General features: G+C 36.5%; 1 protein-coding gene and 1 long non-coding RNA gene across 3 annotated transcripts in view; both read left to right on the plus strand.

The window, feature by feature from the left end:
- LOC123525528 (DNA methyltransferase 1-associated protein 1-like) overlaps window positions 1-9834 on the plus strand; it is a 36348-nt gene extending 26514 nt beyond the window's left edge. For both annotated transcript variants that reach the window (XM_045304637.2, XM_045304638.2), the window contains 6 exons: window positions 2476-2667; window positions 3579-3650; window positions 4088-4160; window positions 6930-7084; window positions 7311-7421; window positions 8993-9834. In XM_045304637.2, the coding sequence (XP_045160572.2) occupies window positions 2476-2667; window positions 3579-3650; window positions 4088-4160; window positions 6930-7084; window positions 7311-7421; window positions 8993-9061 (672 nt within the window). In that variant the 3' untranslated portion in view covers window positions 9062-9834. The remainder of the gene's footprint in view (window positions 1-2475; window positions 2668-3578; window positions 3651-4087; window positions 4161-6929; window positions 7085-7310; window positions 7422-8992) is intronic.
- A 3915-nt stretch (window positions 9835-13749) lies between these two features.
- LOC123525525 (uncharacterized) lies at window positions 13750-17696 on the plus strand. The gene is made up of 2 exons (XR_006681468.2): window positions 13750-14027; window positions 16439-17696. It is a non-coding gene; the product is annotated as an uncharacterized LOC123525525 (long non-coding RNA).
- Window positions 17697-20086: the final 2390 nt, after the last annotated feature.

The following is a 20086-nucleotide window of genomic DNA, read 5'->3' on the forward strand; positions in this document are numbered from 1 at the left end:
TTCTCCTAAACTATCAAAGCTATTGCTTTGAAACTTGGAATACTTGTTCACCATCATAAGCAGACCCTGTACATCAAGAAACATAACTCCATCTTGCTTTTTGCAAGAATTATTGCCCCTTTTGGACTTAGAAAATCAGTTTTCTTGGTTAAGTTTTATGTTTAGGTCAGCTTTTATCCTAAACTATCAAAGCTATTGCTTTAAAACTTGCAACACTTGTTCACCATCATAAGCTGACCCTGTACAGCAAGAAACATAACTCCATCCTGCTTTTTGCAAGATTTATGGCCCCTTTTGGACTTAGAAAATATCAGATTTCTTGGTTAAGTTTTATGTTTAGGTCAACTTTTTCTCTTAAACTATCAAAGCTATTGCTTTGAAACTTGCAACACTTGTTCACCATCATAAGCTGACCCTGTATAGCAAGCAACATAACTCCATCCTGCTTTTTGCAATAATTATTGCCCCTTTTGGACTTAGAAAATCATTTTCTTGGTTGAGTATTATGTTTAAGTTGACTTTTCTCATAAACTATCAAAGCTATTGCTTTAAAACTTGCAACAGTTTTTCACCATCATAAGTGGACACTGTACATCAAGAAACATAACTATCCTGCTTTTTGCAAGAATGATGGCCCATTTTGTACTTAGAAAATCGTGGGTAGGACAATATTTCTATTACACAAAAAAAATCAGATGAGCGTCAGCACCCACAAGGCGGTGCTCTTGTTCAATTTGGAAAGAACCATTAACTGATAAAAGGGGTGCATACCGAAAAGATACTGACTGAATGACGAACAGTACAGATCATGATCAGACTGCACAGATGTGCAGGCTGATCATGATCTGCACTGGTCGCAAAGGCAGTATCAATCGTGTCCGGCATGATAAGGGTAAGTTAGCATTTCTGCCGTTCCATATATATGGTTTGAGGATATTGATTTCTGATATACTGTAAATTTGTAAGACCAGTGGCAAACATGCCCTCTGGTTATATGATACTATAACTTCAAGGTACAATAGGATCCTAAAAGATGTGACATCATCATTATACCTAATTAAGACTACATGCAAAGCACTTACTGTTTTTGTGTCAAAAGCGGTGTTTTGAGGTATTAATCAGATTCAGTGGTAGCTCTAGTTGTTATCGTCATCATTTTATTAATCCCCCGCCGTGGCGGAGGGATTATAGGAATGGTCTGCGTCCGTCCTTCTGTCCTTCCGTCCGTCCTTCCGTCTTTCCGTCCGTAACAAAATCGTGTCCAGTCCATATCTCCTAAACCCCTTGAAGGATTTTCATGAAACTTGGGTCAAATGATCACCTCATCAAGACGATGTGCAGAACCCATGAGTCAGCCTTGTCGGTTCAAGGTCAAGGTCACAACTCAAGGTCAAAGATTTGAGCCTGCCATTTTGTGTCCGCTCTATATCTCCTAAACCCCATGAAGGAATTTTATAAAACTTGGGTCAAATGATCACCTCATCAAGACGATGTGCAGAACCCATGAGTCAGCCATGCCGGCTCAAGGTCAAGGTCACAACTCAAGGTCAAAGGTTTGAGCCTTCCATTTTGTGTCCGCTCTATATCTCTTAAACCCCTTGAAGGAATTTTATTAAACTTGGGTCAAATGATCACCTCATCAAGGCGATGTGCAGAACCCATGAGTCAGTCATGCCGGCTCAAGGTCAAGGTTTCAACTTAGGGTCAAAGGTTTGAGCCTTCCATTTTGTGTCCGCTCTATATCTCCTAAACCCCTTGAAGGATTTTCATCAAACTTGGGTCAAACGATCACCTCATCAAGGCGATATGCAGAACTTATGAGTTAGCCATGTCGGCTCAAGGTCAAGGTCACAACTGAAGGTCAAAGGTTTGAGCCTTCCATTTCATGTCCGCTCTATATCTCCTAAACCCCTTGAAGGAATTTTATAAAATTTGGGTCAAATGATTACCTCATCAGAACGATGTGCAGAAATTATGAGTCAACCATGCCAGCTCAAGGTCAAGGTCACAACTAAGGGTCGAAGGTTTGAGCCTTCCATTTGGTGTCCACTCTGTATCTCCTTAACCCCTTGAAGGATTTTCATCAAACTTGGGTCAAATGATCACCTCATCAAGAACTCATGAGTCAGCCATGTCAACTCAAGGTCAAGGTCACAACTGAAGGTCAAAGGTTTCAGCTCTGTATCTCCTAAACCCCTTGAAGGATTTTCATGAAACTTTGGTCAAATGATCACCTCATCAAGACGTTGTGCAGAATTCATGAGTCAGCCATGTCAGTTCAAGGTCAAGGTCACAGCTAAAATCAAAGGTTTTACCCTTTCACTATCCATAGCAGTGGTGGGGGATTTAGCTGTCATTCAGACTGCCTTGTTATCATCTGTATCTGTGTTATTATTGCCATTACCAAATGAAATAGATGCATTGAAACTTACACTGAACTCTTTTTCATTGATTTTCAATGTTTCTGTTTCACAGATTGAAGAAGAAGAAAAGTTAATTGAAGAGTTGAAGAAGATAGAGTTAAGGAAGAAAGAGAGAGAAAAGAAAACACAAGATCTGCAGAAGTTGATAACTGCAGCTGACAGTAATATAGACAGCCGTAAAGCTGACAAGAAGAAAACGAACAAAAAATTCCAGCAGCAACAAAAGATTAAAGATACCACAGCAGTATGTATAGAAACTGATTCTCTTTTGTAGTAATTACTAAAAAAATAATTATGATTTGTGATAAATCATGTGTTTAGGTTTTATTCATGTAAAATTTTCTTTTTAAAAGTTTTAAGAATAACTATTTATTATTTGTGACAGACATTCTTTGTATTATTAGATCAATACATTAGCTCTGGCCTGCTTAGCTACATCAAAAGCTATTCAATCAGGACTTGAAAGTTTAATTTGAGAAAAAAAAGGTATTCATATTATATTTAAATCTATTCAATAGAGAACATGTAGTAAATGAGTAACCCAAATTCAAACATGTTACTGCTTATTAAGTTGATGTCAATTTGCAAATTTTTCACCATGACACAAGGCATATTACCTTAAGGAGTTTTATCTTGCTTTTTTCAAAGAGATGTTTTAGGGGCTTACATTGCCAAGTGGTTATGGTTTCTGACTGAATGACTTACCCATCAGCTGTATGGGTTTAAAACTGGCCTGGGGTGTCATGTGAGATAGCCATCAGGCTGACTTGTAGATGGTTGCTGGTTCTAGCCAGGTGCTGGTTAATGCTTGAAATGATGTCTGGAGCTGCACCTGTTGTCTGTCTCCTCCATTAAAAACAAGAAAGTCACCATATGACTTAAATTATGATATGAGCACCGCCATGAGAAAGCCAACATAGTGGCTTTGCGACCAGCATGGATCCAGACCAGCCTGCGCATCCGCGCAGTCTGGTCAGGATCCATGCTGTTCGCTTTTAAAGCCTATTGGAATTGGAGAAACTGTTAGCGAACAGCATGGATCCTGACCAGACTGCGCAGATGCGCAGGCTGGTCTGGATCCATGCTGGTCGCAAAGCCACTATGTTGGTTTTCTCATGGCACGGCTCATATTTTTCCAATGTGTTTTCTTTCCAGCAAACACCAGAAACAACAGGTATCAAGTTCCCCGATTTTAAGCAGCCTGGAGTATATGTTAGGAGTCAGAAGGTACATTTTGCGCTAATTTGTATTTATATAAGGTGCATTTATTTGCTTATCTTCAGAAGAGATTTTGATGTATAAAACACTTTTTTGAACATCCAATATGCTCATATTGTTTGCAAGCTTGCTATTTCTAGTACATGTACCAAGGTTTTAAAATGAGTTCAGAGATCTCTCTGTGAATACATCTTCGCCATTGGTCAATTTCAAATCTGTGTTCAAAAACAGCCATTGGGATGCTGAAGATTTCATATAGGTCTCAAAACTCAGTTGTATAACTGCTTCCTTCATTTCATTCTGATGTCACCAGTTAACATTCAGATTATAATATTTTAATATTAAATGGCAAGTTTTGATTTGATATTCAAAAGCAGGTACTTTGGGGACATGCCCTCCATTGATGATGTTCTCTTAGGTTTACTTTCTAATACTTTTTGTTTCAGATGAAATTGCCAGCATCATTAGGTCAGAAGAAAACAAAAGCCATTGAACAAGTTTTGGAAGAGCTTGGAATAGGTATGTTTATATTTAGTTTTTATAGTCTAAATACACATGTAAAGAATTTAAGGTTGCGTTAGTGCGACGTTAAACCCAACAAAACAAAAGAAAACAAAGAATTTAAAATTTCTTAAAGTTACAGTATTGTGTAAAATGGTTTAAGGTAGTTCTGTATGTTTGATAAGCCAGAAGTGATGGTGTAACATCATTTATCTGTAATATAGAGTATAAAGTCAGGATCTGTAACACAGAAGTGTAAATCAAGCCACCAAATATGGAAACCTCTTTTTTTTTATCGATAAAACTGGCAACATTTGTATCTTCCTGAAGATTAAACATATGAACACAAATGTTGTGTGGAAAAAATTCAAATTAGGTCTTTAAAATTGCAGAACGCTTAAATCAAAGGCAAATATCTGAAAAATAAGCACATGGACTCGTGCATTGTAGAATTTTTATGCCCCCGAAGGGAGGCATATAGTTTTTGAACTGTCTGTCGGTCTGTCCGCATTTTTCGTGTCCGGTCCATATCTTTGTCATCAATGGATGGATTTTCAAATAACTTGGCATGAATGTGTACCACAGTAAGACGACATTTCGCGCGCAAGACCCAGGTCCGTAGCTCAAAGGTCAAGGTCACACTTAGACATTAAGGGATACTGCATTGATGGGCGTGTCCGGTCCATATCTTTGTCATCGATGGATGGATTTTCAAATAACTTGGCATGAATGTGTACCACAGTAAGACGACATTTCGCGTGCAAGACCCAGGTCCGTAGCTCAAAGGTCAAGGTCACACTTAGACATTAAGGGATACTGCATTGATGGGCATGTCCAGTCCGTATCTTTGTCATCGATGGATGGATTTTCAAATAACTTGGCATGAATGTGTACCACAGTAAGACGACGTGTCGCGCGCAAGACCCAGGTCCGTAGCTCAAAGGTCAAGGTCACACTTAGACATTAAGGGATAGTGCATTGATGGGCGTGTCCGGTCTATATCTTTGTCATCGATGGATGGATTTTCAAATAACTAGGCATGAATTTGTACCACAGTAAGACGACGTGTCGCGCGCAAGACCCAGGTCCGTAGCTCAAAGGTCAAGGTCACACTCGGACATTAAGGGATAGTGCATTGATGGACGTGTCCGGTCCATATCTTTGTCATTCATGCATGGATTTTAAAATAACTACGCATGAATGTGTGACACAGTAAGACGACGTGTCGTGCGCAAGACCCAGGTCCGTAGGTCAAAGGTCCTAAACTCTAACATCGGCCATAACTATTCATTTAAAGTGCCATCGGGGGCATGTGTCATCCTATGGAGACAGCTCTTGTTTCTACATGCAAAAACATATAAAAATCATGATTTAGCTTTATACTCCAGTTATGAGAACTTCATTGAGGTCCATGTTTTTCAAATCAGCCTAGCAACAAATCATGCAGTGCAGCACAAAACCCTATGTTTTGTTGGCCAAATGTTCCTAGTATTTCTTGATATAACATCATTTTTAGCTCATCTGATTTTTTGAAAAAAAATGATGAGTTATTGTCATCACTTTATCGGTGTTGCCATTGCCTGGTTAAGTTTTATGTTTAGGTCAGTTTTTCTCCTAAACTATCAATGCTATTGCTTTGAAACTTGCAACACTTGTTCACCATCAATAGCTGACCTTGTACAGCAAGAAACATAACTCCATACTGCTGTTTGCAAGAATCATGGCCCCTTTTGGACTTAGAAAATATCAGATATCTTGGTGAAGTTTTATGTTTAGGTAAACTTTTCTCCTAAACTATCAAAGCTACTGCTTTGAAACTTGCAACACATGTTCACCATCATCATAAGCTGACTCTGTACAGCAAGAAACATTACTCCATCCTGCTTTTTGCAAGAATTATGGCCCGTTTTGGACTTAGAAAATCAGATTTCTTGGATAAGTTTTGTGTTTAGGTCAGGTTTTTTTCCGAAACTGTCAAAGCTATTGCTTTAAAAGTTGCAACACTTGTTCACCATCATAAGCTGACCTTGTACAGCAAGCAACATAACACCATCCTGCTTTTTGCAAGAATTATGGCCCCTTTTGGACTTAGAAAATATCAGATTTCTTGGTTACGTTTTATGTTTAGGTAACTTTTCTCCTAAACTATCAAAGCTATTGCTTTGAAACTTGCAACACTTGTTCACCATCATGAGCTGACTCTGTACAGCAAGAAACATAACTATCCTGCTTTTTGCAAGAATTATGGCCCCGTTTGGACTTAGAAAACCAGATTTCTTGGTTAAGTTTTTGCGTTTTAAAACTCAGCAGTTATTCGCCATCAAAAGCTGACTCTGCACAAGTACGATAACTCTACATTGCTTTTTGCAAGAATTATGGCCCTTTTTGCACTTAGAAAATCATGGGTAGGACAATATTAAATCAGATAAACATCTGCACCCACAAGGCGGTGCTCTGGTTTAATGATATTCTACATTGCAGGAAAAATATTTGATTTGAACATGCATAACTGCCAAAAAAAGTCAAACTTGGCACTTTTTATAACAAATGATATAAGTGACTGCAGTTTAGGAGCTTAGAATTTTACTTTTGATGTCAGTATTAAAACCAATAGCAAATTGATTGTAGTCTGACAAAAAGGAGAGATTTTAAAGGTGTGTGTTTTAATTTATCTTGATCTTTAGTGTTTACAAAACTAGAATCTTGTTTTATTCCATAGCAGTAAAGTCCAGATTTGCTATAAATGAAAATTGGCATTTTCTTTAGAAATTGTTTACTGTGTTTCAGAATACAACCCAATGCCTACGGATGATATCACTACACATTTCAACGAGCTACGCCAGGATATTGTATTGTTATATGAACTCAAACTTGCCCTTGCTACATGCGACTATGAGCTAGAAACCTTGAAACATCAGTATGAAACTATCAATCCTGGAAAGGTGAAAAAAATACAGATTTACAATGTGAAGCAAAAAATGTTTGAAAAGACATAAGTGATTTGATGAAACAGGAGATGAAGAATTTGTTAGTTTTGAATACCATTTTGAATATCATTTTTAATACCATTCTGAATATCATTTTCGAATAGCATTCTTAATATGTTGAATATCATTCTGAATATGCATAGGTATACATGTATCTATAAAATAAACTCTGCAATTACAGACCCCAGATGTACCTCTACCAGAGAATCCAGATCCCCTGTTAGAGATAGGACAGAGTGAAGATGACCAAAGTAAAGATGCCATTGATGTTGTAGGAAGTTTAACACCAAATGTAAGTTTCCCAGATTTCTGTACATTAAACATAATCAACCGGTTGGTCTGTAGAAATACCCTATGTTAATAGCACCTTTGTTAATGCAGTTGAGAAATACAAGGAAACCTTTCATTTCTACTGACAACAGCTTTAAAGAACTTTCATATCTTGGCAAATGTGAAAGGAAACTAACCTCTGTGACTAAGAGACATGCCATTATTATATGTAAAATAAAAAGGTGATAAATTTGGGTTAGATCAAGTAATGGGTTCTTTTTAACACCAAGTTTGTTAAATTGTTTTTTCCCTTCTGCTAGTGTTGGTTTTGAAATAATGAATTTTGAAGCTTCTCTCATTTTAAAAACTTTTGATTCAGATTACTGAAATTTTTATACAAAACGAAGTTTGTGGGGTATATAGGAGTGAGCTTGTCTGTCGGTCGGTCTGTTGGTTTTCATGGTTTCCAGACAATAACTCATGAAAGGCTCGACAGATTTAAATAATTTTTGGTACACAGGTGTAACATTATAAGATACAGGTCAGGTTTGGCTTTGAGGTCAGTAGGTCAAAGGTCAAGGTCACAATGACCCTGAACAGTTAAACGGTTTCCGGATTATAACTTGAGAATGCTTAACCAAAGATCATAAACTTTGGTACACGGGTGTAACATCTTAAAATACAGGTCAAGTTTGACTTTGAGGTCAGTAGGTCAAAGGTCAAGGTCACAATAACCCAGAACAGTTAAACAGTTTCCAGGTGATAACTTAAGAATGCTTTGGTCTAGGATCATACATTTTGGTATACAGGTGTAACATCATAAAATGCAGGTCAAGTTCGACTTGAGTTAAACGGTTTCCGGATGATAACTTGAGTACACTTGGGCCTAGGATCATGAAATTTGATAGGGAGGTTGGTCATGACTAGCAGATGACCCCTATTAATTTATTAGGTCAGTAGTTCAAAGGTCACAGTGACCCAGAACAGTTAAACCCTTTCCGGATGATAACTTGAGAATGCTTGGACCTAGGGTCATGAAAGTTGATAGGAAGGTTGGTCATGACCAGCAGATGACACCTATTGATTTTGAGTTCAATCGGTCAAGGTAAGGTCACAGTGTTACTGAACAGTTAAATCGTTTCTGGACGATAACTTGGGAACGCTTGGGCCTAGGATCATGAAACTTCATAGGGAGGTTGATCATGACCAGCAGTTGACCCCTATTGATTTTGAGATAAGTGGGTCAAAGGTCAAGCAAATTCAGCTTTGACGTTGGCTTAGTTCTGTGACAAGGCCGTATTGTGGAGGTATAATTCGTCACTCCTGTGACAATTCTAGTCACAATTTGAAAACAAAAACAAAACACAATGAAACATGTTTCTTGTAGGGATCTATAAATGTTTTTGTTTCTAAAATATATCTGTAAAAGTGAAATATGTCAGAAAAATTTAATGTTACTACATTTGTAAATTTGAAGAGACCACATCTACAGTAAGTGTACAGTCATTAGCTTCGTGCAAAATGTTTTGTTTCGAAGGGTATTTAATGCCTTGCTTCAGTTACACTGCTCATGAATTATCAACATTTTTTCAGAGAAAAAGAAAAGCTGCACTAGAATCCACGACTGCACATTTATTAAAGAAGATGAAAAACAAATTATGAAATGTGTACACAGACAAAAAAACTGAACATCATTAAATGATCTCTGAAATCTGGCTTCATTGATTCCCCTGAACGGGATAGCAGTGCAATAAAAACCTTGATAACCATTCTCACATGTTTGATGAAAGGATAAGAAGAAAGAGGTCAAAATGTTTTATTGTTGAAATTAATATATGTTATATGAAGCTTAGGAGATTTTCTTTGGTTTATTGTGATTTTTGTATCCTGCGTCACTTCAGCAGTACGTCTTGCTTTGGTTTGCTGAATTCTTTCTTTGGAGCAAATCATGCAGCTGTCATGTGACAGGTTTGTTGTTCTATCCATGTAGCTACATGTGCTTGAAATCATGTAAGGAGGGGTCTCAGTAATATGCCTTCTGACACTGATAAAACTGGAAAGTGGCTGACTGTATGAATTGAATTGTGTTTTTGACTTAAAACCAAAAAAATGAAACAGTCTTTGCAAATCTCTTTATTTTGGTGTTATTAACAATTGAATGGTACATCTTTGTGCAGAAGTCTCGGGACAGTAGTTGCTTTATTAAGTGAAATAGCAATTTGTTTTGTTTATTAACTAAGTGGTCTTGTTTTGTTTTATTTCATATGTGTTAAATAACAGAAGTGTAACAGTACCTGAAAAAGAACTTATTACAAATAAAAAACTAAGAATACTGATTAGCTACATGGTCTCACATTTCAATATGAAATGTGTGTTTTATGTTTAAAAATAAGAGGAGTGAAAAAAATTAAATATATAAACTTATGCAAAATGTTGACTTGTTCATCTTTTCAAAAGAGCAGCAGGTGTTCTTACGTTTGCAAAAAGGCAACCTGTAACAATAGCATTGCAGGAATACATTGTAGTACCAATTAAGAATTAGTAAAGAGCAGCTAGCAATTGGCAAGTAGCAATTTGGAATAAGCAATAATTATTAGTAAAAACCAAATAGCAAAACGATTCAAACACTCCCCTCCCCCCATTACTTTGCCCTAACCCCATCTATCATCAAACAAGGGCGTAGGGGCAGGGGTCCCAATATTTCGAAATATATTTCACTTTGTTTGAAATATGGTCAACTTTACACATGCCATATTTCAAGACGATACTCGAAAGTTCGCAAAGTGTCGCGTTCTACCTTAATTAAATAAAAAGCGTCGAAGACAGATAAATGTTACGTGGGTTGACTGCCCTGTATTTGCAGTAATGATATTATGACCAGTGATTTCAGAGGAAAAGATTAAACCTTCAGTGGGATATACATATGAGATGAAGCACGAGATACGGGGAGGGGGATTACTAAGCATAAATTTACGGTTCAGCAGGTGTATATTTCGATTATTGTGCAAGAACCCAGCTCTATCTTACTTTTTGTACTTTTATGAAGAATTATTTTGACAAAAGATTACAGGAATGTGGGATCTAATACCGATCGTTATGTACGACAACAAAGTCGGCAAACTATTGCCACAATTTTTCTGAAATTGTCGTAAATACTTGCTTAAGTATTCCTTTCTGGTCTAAAACCTTGAACTGTTTCACACAACAAGAGGGCCAAGATGGCCCTAGGTCGCTCACCCGAGAATCACACCATAACAGTGTAAACACGTTTGACCTAGTGATTTCATGGAAACAAATATTCTGACAAATTTTCATTAAGATTGGATCAAAAATGTGGTGTCAAGTGCAAACAAGTATTTTCGTCAATTTGACCTGGTTTTTGAGCCAAGATGACCTACATTCGAACTTGACCTAGATTTGATCAAGGCAATAATTCTGACCAAATTTCATGAACCTCTATTGAAAAATACAGCCTCTATCACATACAAAACGTTTTTATTTTACTTGTCCTAGCGACCTAGTTTTTGACCCCAGATGACACATATTCAAACTTTACCTTAATTTCATCAAGGCTATCATTCTGACCGAATTTCATGAAGATCAATTGAAAAATACAGTCTCTATTGCATACACGAGGTTTTTCTTTGATTTGATTTGGTTTAACGTCTTTTTCAACAATTCTTCAGTCATACAAACGACGGTGTCTACTTGTAGCAGTGAGCACAATGCCCAACTTTATAGTGCTGCCTCACTGGAATATCGCGCCATTGACACGTGGCATGATACCCCACCCAGTCACATTATACTGACACTGGGCTGACCAGACCTAACAGTAAACACTATCCTCTTAATGCTGAGCGCCAAGCAAGGAAGCTACTAGTACCATTTTTTACGTCTGGTATGACGCGGCCGGGGATCGAACCCACGACTTCCCGCACTCGAAGCGCACGCTCTACCACTAGGCTACCGAGGCGGTTGATTTGACCTTGTGACCTAGTTTTTGACCACATGACCCATATTCTAACCTGACCTAGATATCATCAAGTCAATCATTCTGTCTAAATTTTATGAATATCCAGTGTAAAATGCAGCACCTATTGCATACACAAGGTTTTTCTTTAATTTGAATGGGTGACCTAATTTTTGACCCCACATGACCCATATTCAAACTCGACCTAGATTTCATCCAGACAAACATTCTGATCAAATTTCATGAAGATCCGGTATAAAATGCAGCCCCTATTGCATACACAAGGTTTTTCACCCCAGATGACCCATATTCGAATCTGACCTAGATATCATCCAGACAAACATTTTGATCAAATTTCATGAAGATCCTGTGTAAAATGCAGCCCCTATCGCATACCAAAGGTTTTTCTTTGATTTGACCTAGTGACCTAGTTTTTGGCCCCAGATGACCCATTTTACAATTTGGCCTAGATTTCATCAATGTCAATCTGACAAAATTTCATGAAGATCAGTTGAAAAATACAGCTTCTATCGCATACACAAGGGTTTTCTTTGATTTGACCTAATGACCTAGTTTTTGACCCTATATGACCCGTTTTCAAACAACTTTGCCTAGATTCCATCAAGGTAATCATTCTGACAAAATTCATGAAGATCAATTGAAAAATACAGCCTCTATTGCATACACAAGGTTTTTCTTTGATAAGGCCTAGTGACCTAGTTTTTTTTACCCCAGATGATCCATTTTCGAACATGGCCTAGATTTCATCAAGGTTATCAGTCTGATAAAATTTCACGAAGATCAGTTGAAAAATACAGCCTCTATCGCATACACAAGCTAAATGTTGACAGACAGGCAGACAGACGCCGGACATCGAGCGATCACAAAAACTCACCTGAGCAGTGCTCACCTGCTCAGGTGAGCTAAAAATGGCAATATTAATAATGCCAAAATGATTTAAACGAGTGATATTTAAAATGCAAAGCTCAAGTGAAAATGGCATTTCATTTTTTTTTAATATCCCATTTCGCAGGCTATGCAAAGTTAAAGCGGAAGTATATGTATATGTTATAGATCATTTATTGAACTTCTAATGCAATTAAGTTTGCCGAAACGGAGCGTAGCGTGGTGAAGGCAAAACTTAATGCATTTGAAGTCCAATAAGTATATCTATAACATACTTAAAGTTTAAACGCCCCATTTCATTTTACTGACAGGTTAAAGAAACAAAAAGCGCTCTCTGAAGTAAACTAAACCACGTCTTCTTCAGTCTCTTGGAATTCATTGGCTAGTCTTATCTTCACTCGTGATGGAGAAGTACATGGTCTGGATCCATGCTGGTCGCAAACCCACTATGTTGGTTTTCTCATGGCACGGCTCAATTATTAAATCTCATAATCAAATTCAGCTAAGACTGAAAAACTTTTGTGAACATGGGACCTGGTTACTCTGCCTACTCTGGCTGACCAGAGTAACCAGAACATGTTAAAATCATAGAAACTCTGGCTACTCTGGCTGGCCACAGTAACCAGAACTTGAAAATAGTTATTAACTTGAAATTCAGTTTTAAACATGCTATTTAGATAAAAATGACATATTAAGTTTCATAATCAAACTCTGCTCAGACGGAAAATGTTTTGTGAACATGGGACCTGGTTACTCTGGCTACTCTGGCTGACCAGAGTAGTAAAAACATGTTAAAATCCTAGAAACTCTGGCCACTCTGGCCAGCCAGAGTAACCAGAGCAAATGAAATCCTGGTGACTCTGGCTACTCCGGATACTCTGGCTGACCAAAGCAGTCGGACATGTTAAAATCCTAGAAACTCTTGCTACTATGGCTGAACTTTGGCTACTCTGGCTGAACACTGGCTACTCTGGCCAGCCAGAATAACCGGAGTTCTGGCTACTCTGGCTACTCAGTAACCAGAGTTCTGGCTACTCTAAATAGCCACTTGAAAATAGTAATTAACTGGAAATTCAGTTTAAACATGCTATTTAGATAAAAATGACATATTAAGTTTCATAATCATACTCAGAGAGGGAACATGTTTTGTGAACCAGGTTACTCTGGCTACTCTCAAAATCCTAGAAACTGGCTACTCTGGCGAGCCAGACTAACCAGAGCAAATGAAATCCTGGTGACTCGGGCTTCTCTGGCTGACCAGAGTAGCCAGAACATTTTAACATCCTAGAAACTCTGGCTTTTCTGGCTGAACTCTGGCTACTCTGGCCAGCCAGAGTAACCAGAGTTCTGATTTCTCTGGCTACTCCGGCTAAACTCTGGCTACTCTGGCTAATTTCACGCACATACTGCTGTACTACCAACTTCACGCCGATTGAAATTACTTAAAGATTTGTAACATTACCTAAATAACAGACCGTTCAATTATTAAAACAACAACAACAAAACACGTATATTTTACTTTTTCGTCTGCAATCCATCCGTTCTAAGTAGGCAATATGAGTCAGAGTATACCTATAAGAATCAAATTAATTATTCACCTGTCAAAGACCAACTTATGAGGGCGTAGCTTATACATATACCGCCTGCATCATTTTCATTACTAGTTTCTATTCTACTTTCGTTTTCCGGGAAATACTCATTTTTCATTTTCCAGGGTGCAGTTACTTTTAATTTGAATCAACGTGAAACCAGGTAAGTCTGAAATCAATTACTTTTAAACAACGTTTGGAGACCACTCTTCAGGTGAATTTTAATTTTGGAAATTTATACCTCATAGACCATTACTTTTTAAAATAAATACAATTTATTGTTAAAAGGAAGTGGGAAATATGTTATACAAAGGTAAGCATCTTTTGGAATATGTGTTTTGTCTATCATTACATGTACTTCGACTGCCAACGTTCTATTTTGTAGAAAATATCAAACTTCTTTTTCGGCGGTATTTTTTCTTAACCTTTAGTTTGATTGTATGTGTAACATATTTATCTAAGTACTCCCAGTAATGAAATATGGTTAATTAACTTGTATATTTTATTAAACATAGCAGTATTTTGTCCTTTTGACAGCTCTACTTTCACTTTCATTTTGCAATTTTCGTAACGTTTTGAAATATTAATGATTTGTAACAATTTCAACACTCGGAGTACCTGGAGAAATGTGTTAAGCGCACAATAAGTATACTGTAGATATAATGTCTAAATATTTTTGAAAAAGGAAGTTTGATATTTTCCACAAAACAGAATGTAGACAAACAGCGTACATGCGAAGTAAGAGGAAATTTATTATTCCAAACAGAACAGCATCTCTTGGAGGATACTTCTACTTATTCTGAACAGTTTGGCCTATATGAGGCCTAAAAACATAAAATAAAAATTCACACGAGTGGCAGTTTCAAAACACTTTACATGAACCTTCTTTTTTTCGATATTTCTAAGCTAGAATGTTACATGTTACTTGAAATAGACGATTGCGATGCATTTTCAAACCCTGGTAAATTTCATCGATTTGAGTCTGTTTTGGGTAGTGTTAGCATTACCAACATGAGTACTTCCTTTCTGTCTTGGCTCACCGTTATTGAAACCAGTATTATAAGATTCTTTCACTGGTTATAGGTGCAGATGGGAATTTCCGGCCTCGAGGGTAACTGTTTAGGCGGTAACGAGGTTCCTACCGAGTTACCGCCTAAACAGTTACCCGACAGCCGGATATTCCCATCTCCACCTATAACCAGTGACAGAATCTTTTTCTTGCATACCGAAATCAAGATAAAATAATAAAAATAAAATCAGTCGAACGGCTTTCTTTTTTTTTGAACTATTTCTTATAGCAGCATATTTAAACAAAGCGCGGGAAAGCAACGTCCGTAAACAGGAAAGACGTCATGACGTTTCAAAGACAAATAACATCAAATTTATATCATCCAATTTAAAATGCTTAGTATCTGATTACCGTAATATAATTTTAATTTCTTCTATAATAGTTCAATTGCCATTTTTTATTGAACATTATATAAATGTTTTTATGTAAAGCACTTTTGAACGTATTTTTATATGAAAAGGGTGCTATATAAATGTGGTATATAATAATAATAATAATAACAAAATAACAATGTTTAGTTCCGGTTTTGTTTTATCAGTTGCAGCGTAACGTTATGGATTTTTGATAAAATAACTTGTTTTGAATCGAGAAATATACTATCAGGAACAAAGAGGAACTGTCAAGGTAGAGCTACTGGATTTTTATTCCGTTTTTCGAAACAAAATATAAATAACTGCATAAATCTTCTACATATATGTAGTTCGCAATACGTCATTTAAAGCACGAGAGTCATCTTACACCCCGGGGTGTAAGATGGATTTTTCCAGCACCGGTAAAAATACCGGAAATCACCCTCTGGTATGCAAGAAATGCATGGTAGTTATAAATATGTAAATAAGTAAAAACCGAGGATTACCAGACATGCATTTTATTCCATGCGAATGAGACATTTCGATTTTTTTAAATATTTTTCTCATTCGTTCTATTTAGTTGATGTAGTAATATTTTTGTATTATATAAACTCTGCCTATATAACACAGACAGACATATAAAATAAGTATTACTTGAATATTCATTTCATGTATTTCAAATAAATTTGCATCTGTTGTTCTTTTGGTCCTTGCACTTTGGGGAGGTAACTGGAGTCACGGATTGGGACTACCGTTTTCCATGCGACCGAGCTTATGATGTAGTTTTTTTCGGTGAACACTGTTCCTCATCCTAGATTCTATTTAAACAACACCATTCCATCTCACTCACTGAGTTTAATAGCATTAAGGTATGCAATGTCCTCAAAGCAAACTGGACTCGGTCTATGTGATTTTCACTACTTGAACATTTTCAATGCTTTAATAAAGAATACCACACGTCTGCTAAACACAATCTGAGATTTATAAATTACCCAAAAAGTTGAATTTGTTGTGCCGGTGTTCATTTCGCACGCTTTGATTTTGTAGGTTGTTCTAAAACATAAATAGAATGTTATGAATTTGAGTGGAAAATGTAAGTTGTTTACAAGATTATCTCAATTTACCAGGCATGACAAAATATGATTGACTTTTCAGGCAAAGTAAAACAAACATGGCCAGCCAGACCGTTGATGACAAAGGTTTGTGCCACATACATTTCTGGAAGTCGTCTGCTAAAACAAGCTATGGTCATATTTCGTTTGAAGTGCACGATGGAGTTTACATTAGTCACTGGCCGTCCGTCTGTAAGAATGACATTTTAAGTGCGATCGTTGGCTGCCCTGCAATGTGGTACGACACGTTTCAAGACGAGATTGATGAAATAGGGTATCCAAGTTTAACCCATCATATAGAAGGCTTGGACGTACAAGCGATAACTGATTGGTGGACGGGATTCAAGTCTGAAAAACGAGACTGGAGTCTTTTGCGAAACAGCTGTTCTAACATCGTACATAAAGCATTGAGTGTAGGCCGGTCAGACTGGTTCAGTGGCACTATCGAAGGGTTTGCTACATCGCCGGAAGCGGTTGTAAAACTTGTCGAGAATTACAATAATAACCGCAAGGTAAAGATTGTGTGTGTGGACTTTGTGCGCAGCAAGAAAAAGTAACCAATGAAGTGAGTGTTTGTACGCCCTAATAAGAAAAAAAATACAGGATTGAACCTCACTATTTTCGGTAGATAAGAACTTGAATATATTAATTAAAATGACATTCTGCCTGATTCCTAACAGTATCAAAACTTTTTTAATTTAAGTTGCATAAAAAACCTTATAAGTCAACGCATACAGTAAAACCTTTCTAAAGTGACCTGCACTGAAAATACAAAATAATTTTTACTTAATATATTTACAATAATTTACAAATGAAATAAGTGTACAACTTTCAAACTTCTCTTAAAGTAACAACACCATTGACCCACTCTTAAGATGTATGGCATAGCCGTTGAAATTGTTGGTAATCATGATTAAATAAAAAGGTTTCTTGATATTTTACCCAGTTGAGCTGATTTGGTAAACATATTGTTAAATGCACTTAAATATATATATATATTGCAACGGTAATATTTCTACCAAATGAGTGGTGTATTTATTGTAGGAAAGCCGATAGAAAACCAAGTCGGTGGATAAGTTTCTGGCCAAGTTTGTAGGAATCTGAAATGGTAGCCCAGTCTCACATTTAATCAACCAATCAAATGTCAGTCTTTTGAGACTATATAGTCTAAAATATATTGGACAAGTGTATCAGTTATGATCATACTCTTTTAGGCCATACAACTTGGTTTTCACTGTAAGCAATTTATAATTTGGTGCTTAACCTATAAAGTTAAGCACTGAAATAAACATGTACATTTGTATTCTTTTGTTTTTGATACCTGTATACATTTTACATTTTTTACTATTGTCGTTGATTTAATTCTGCAGTTCATATCAGAATGATATATATCATGCAAACATCTGTAAGTTTATATGACATAGATAACGGCATAGTACAATTAGATTCAATTCGAAACATATTACATGGACTCATTTTATGGCAGATAATTATATGACATGATAATTGAAACGGAACATAAATATTAAACTTGATTAGAATAATCACGGTTGCCTGCCGTATATGGACATTAGAAAGAGCTGCCAGATGCTAGAAAAAGAAATTGCACTTTCTAATACATCATGTTACAATTGTAAATCTGTAACAAATCAGTAGATTCCACTGAAACTTTATACACTTATAAATTAAGCTCGATAGTCAGGTTTGTACCTCAAAGATAAATGTCATAGGCGTCCGGGTTCGATTCCCGACGCGGTCATCCTTTTTTTTTCTTGATTTTTAAAAATAGTTTAGAAAAAAACTTGCATATTCAATTGTTCATAATATGACCAAACTTCAATTTGAAAGAAAGATCTTTTTTTTTATCCAAAATTTGAGGGTCAGTGCATTTAACCTAACATTAACCGATAGACAAGGACCCTCCACTTCGGGACTAGGCGTAAATGTCTATGTCGTGTTTCTATATAATTCACATGTAATAATATCATTCCATTCTTACAAAAGTAAAGTTTGAGCTAACGGTTTTTATACGGTGTCCCGTTAGCACCATCATTGTTTCCACCCGCGCACCTTACCCCCTTTGCCCTGTAGATTAGTATTGCGATGCGACAGTACTATAAGATGCGAAGATACGGTGTAATGGCGCGATAATACTATCACGATGCGAAAGTACGACATGGATATCGCGTTTTCGCACCGTATTATCGTATCGGCCTTACCAGTCTATATGGAAAAGGGCGTGGGGTATTAAACTACGGTGGTTCTAACGGAATACGGCACATTCATATATATGTACGAGTTACGCAGGAGAAACGCATATGAGACGTTTGTGAAATAATGAAAAAATCAACGTTCCAACTGTATTTTTTTCGGCGACGCCGTCTAAATTCGTTTTCGTTACCAATGCCACGTGACTTCAGTTTGCAAATCAAACTACTTGATAACACATTATAGATAATTTATCAAAATGGAAGATTTATATGCTATATAATGACTGAATCTCATTACACTGAAATGAAGGTACGCTGCATACAGTTTATCTATGTGATATGACTACGGTCAAACACTGCTTATGAAACAGAAATATTGAAATAATTACAATTGTATGTTTTGCTTGACCTTCACTTTTTTTATAGATGTGACGTCATTGTCCAAAGATTCATGAATAGCGAATATGCATTTGTTAAAGCGGGATCAGTTGGCCTATTTTAGAAATAAATAAAAAATAATAAATAAAAAAATCCTTTAATTGATTTTTTTCTCATGTATTCTAATCAAACTTAATTTGTAGCATCTTTATTATGCCCGCAGCCAACTTTGTTCAGCTGGGACATTTAACGCCTTTTAGGGGCTGCTAGAGCTAAAACTAGAAATGCCTTTATACAGCGTCTCATGAACAGCTTGGTGGATCTTTGTCATACTTGGTCTGGAGCATCATCATAAGGTCCTCTTCCAAATTTATTTATACAGGAACTTGGGCCCTATTAGGGACCACTATAGCTAAAAGTAGATATGCCTTTCTTCGCAATAACCACTAAAATGTAATGGATTTTTATCAAACTCGATGTGTAACAATATCGTAAGGTCTCCTGCTATTTTGTTACAAATGGGGATAGGGACCAATTTAGCTAAAACTATAAACACGTTTAATGACCACTTCTCATGAACCGCTTCATGAATCTTCATCAAACTAGCTGTAATTATTCGTCTAAGGATAAACGAAACAAAATTGCAACCCTACGAAACCTTTGCGAAAAATTAAAAGAGAACCATTTAAATTATTTAAGTGCGGTGTTTAGTTTTGCAGTTTGAAAAATGTTAGATGAAAGATGAATGTTAGATGAAAAATTCATAAACTTCTTTCCTTATTACAATTCGCCGACCATCATTTTTAAAGATATTTCTTGTTTACAAATATCTAATATAGACAGTTGGCGAAAGCCCCGAGAAAAAAAATCCGTAGGCATTTTTTAGTACAATATGGTATCATACATCAAAATGTTCGTTGGGGTATATGGAATTCAGCCAGGGTGGATTTCAGGCTCAAATATACCTATTCAAGTTTTCGTGAGGCCCCAAAAGGGGTGCACGTGATAAGAAATAATAATGAAAGTAAAATGTTGTTTAAATTACAGGTTAAGGTAAATCTGACTTAAATATATAATAGAGTGGAAAGATTCAATTATATAAT

This window comes from Mercenaria mercenaria, chromosome 3, assembly GCF_021730395.1.
Source record: "Mercenaria mercenaria strain notata chromosome 3, MADL_Memer_1, whole genome shotgun sequence".
Classification (NCBI taxonomy): Eukaryota; Metazoa; Mollusca; class Bivalvia; order Venerida; family Veneridae; genus Mercenaria; species Mercenaria mercenaria.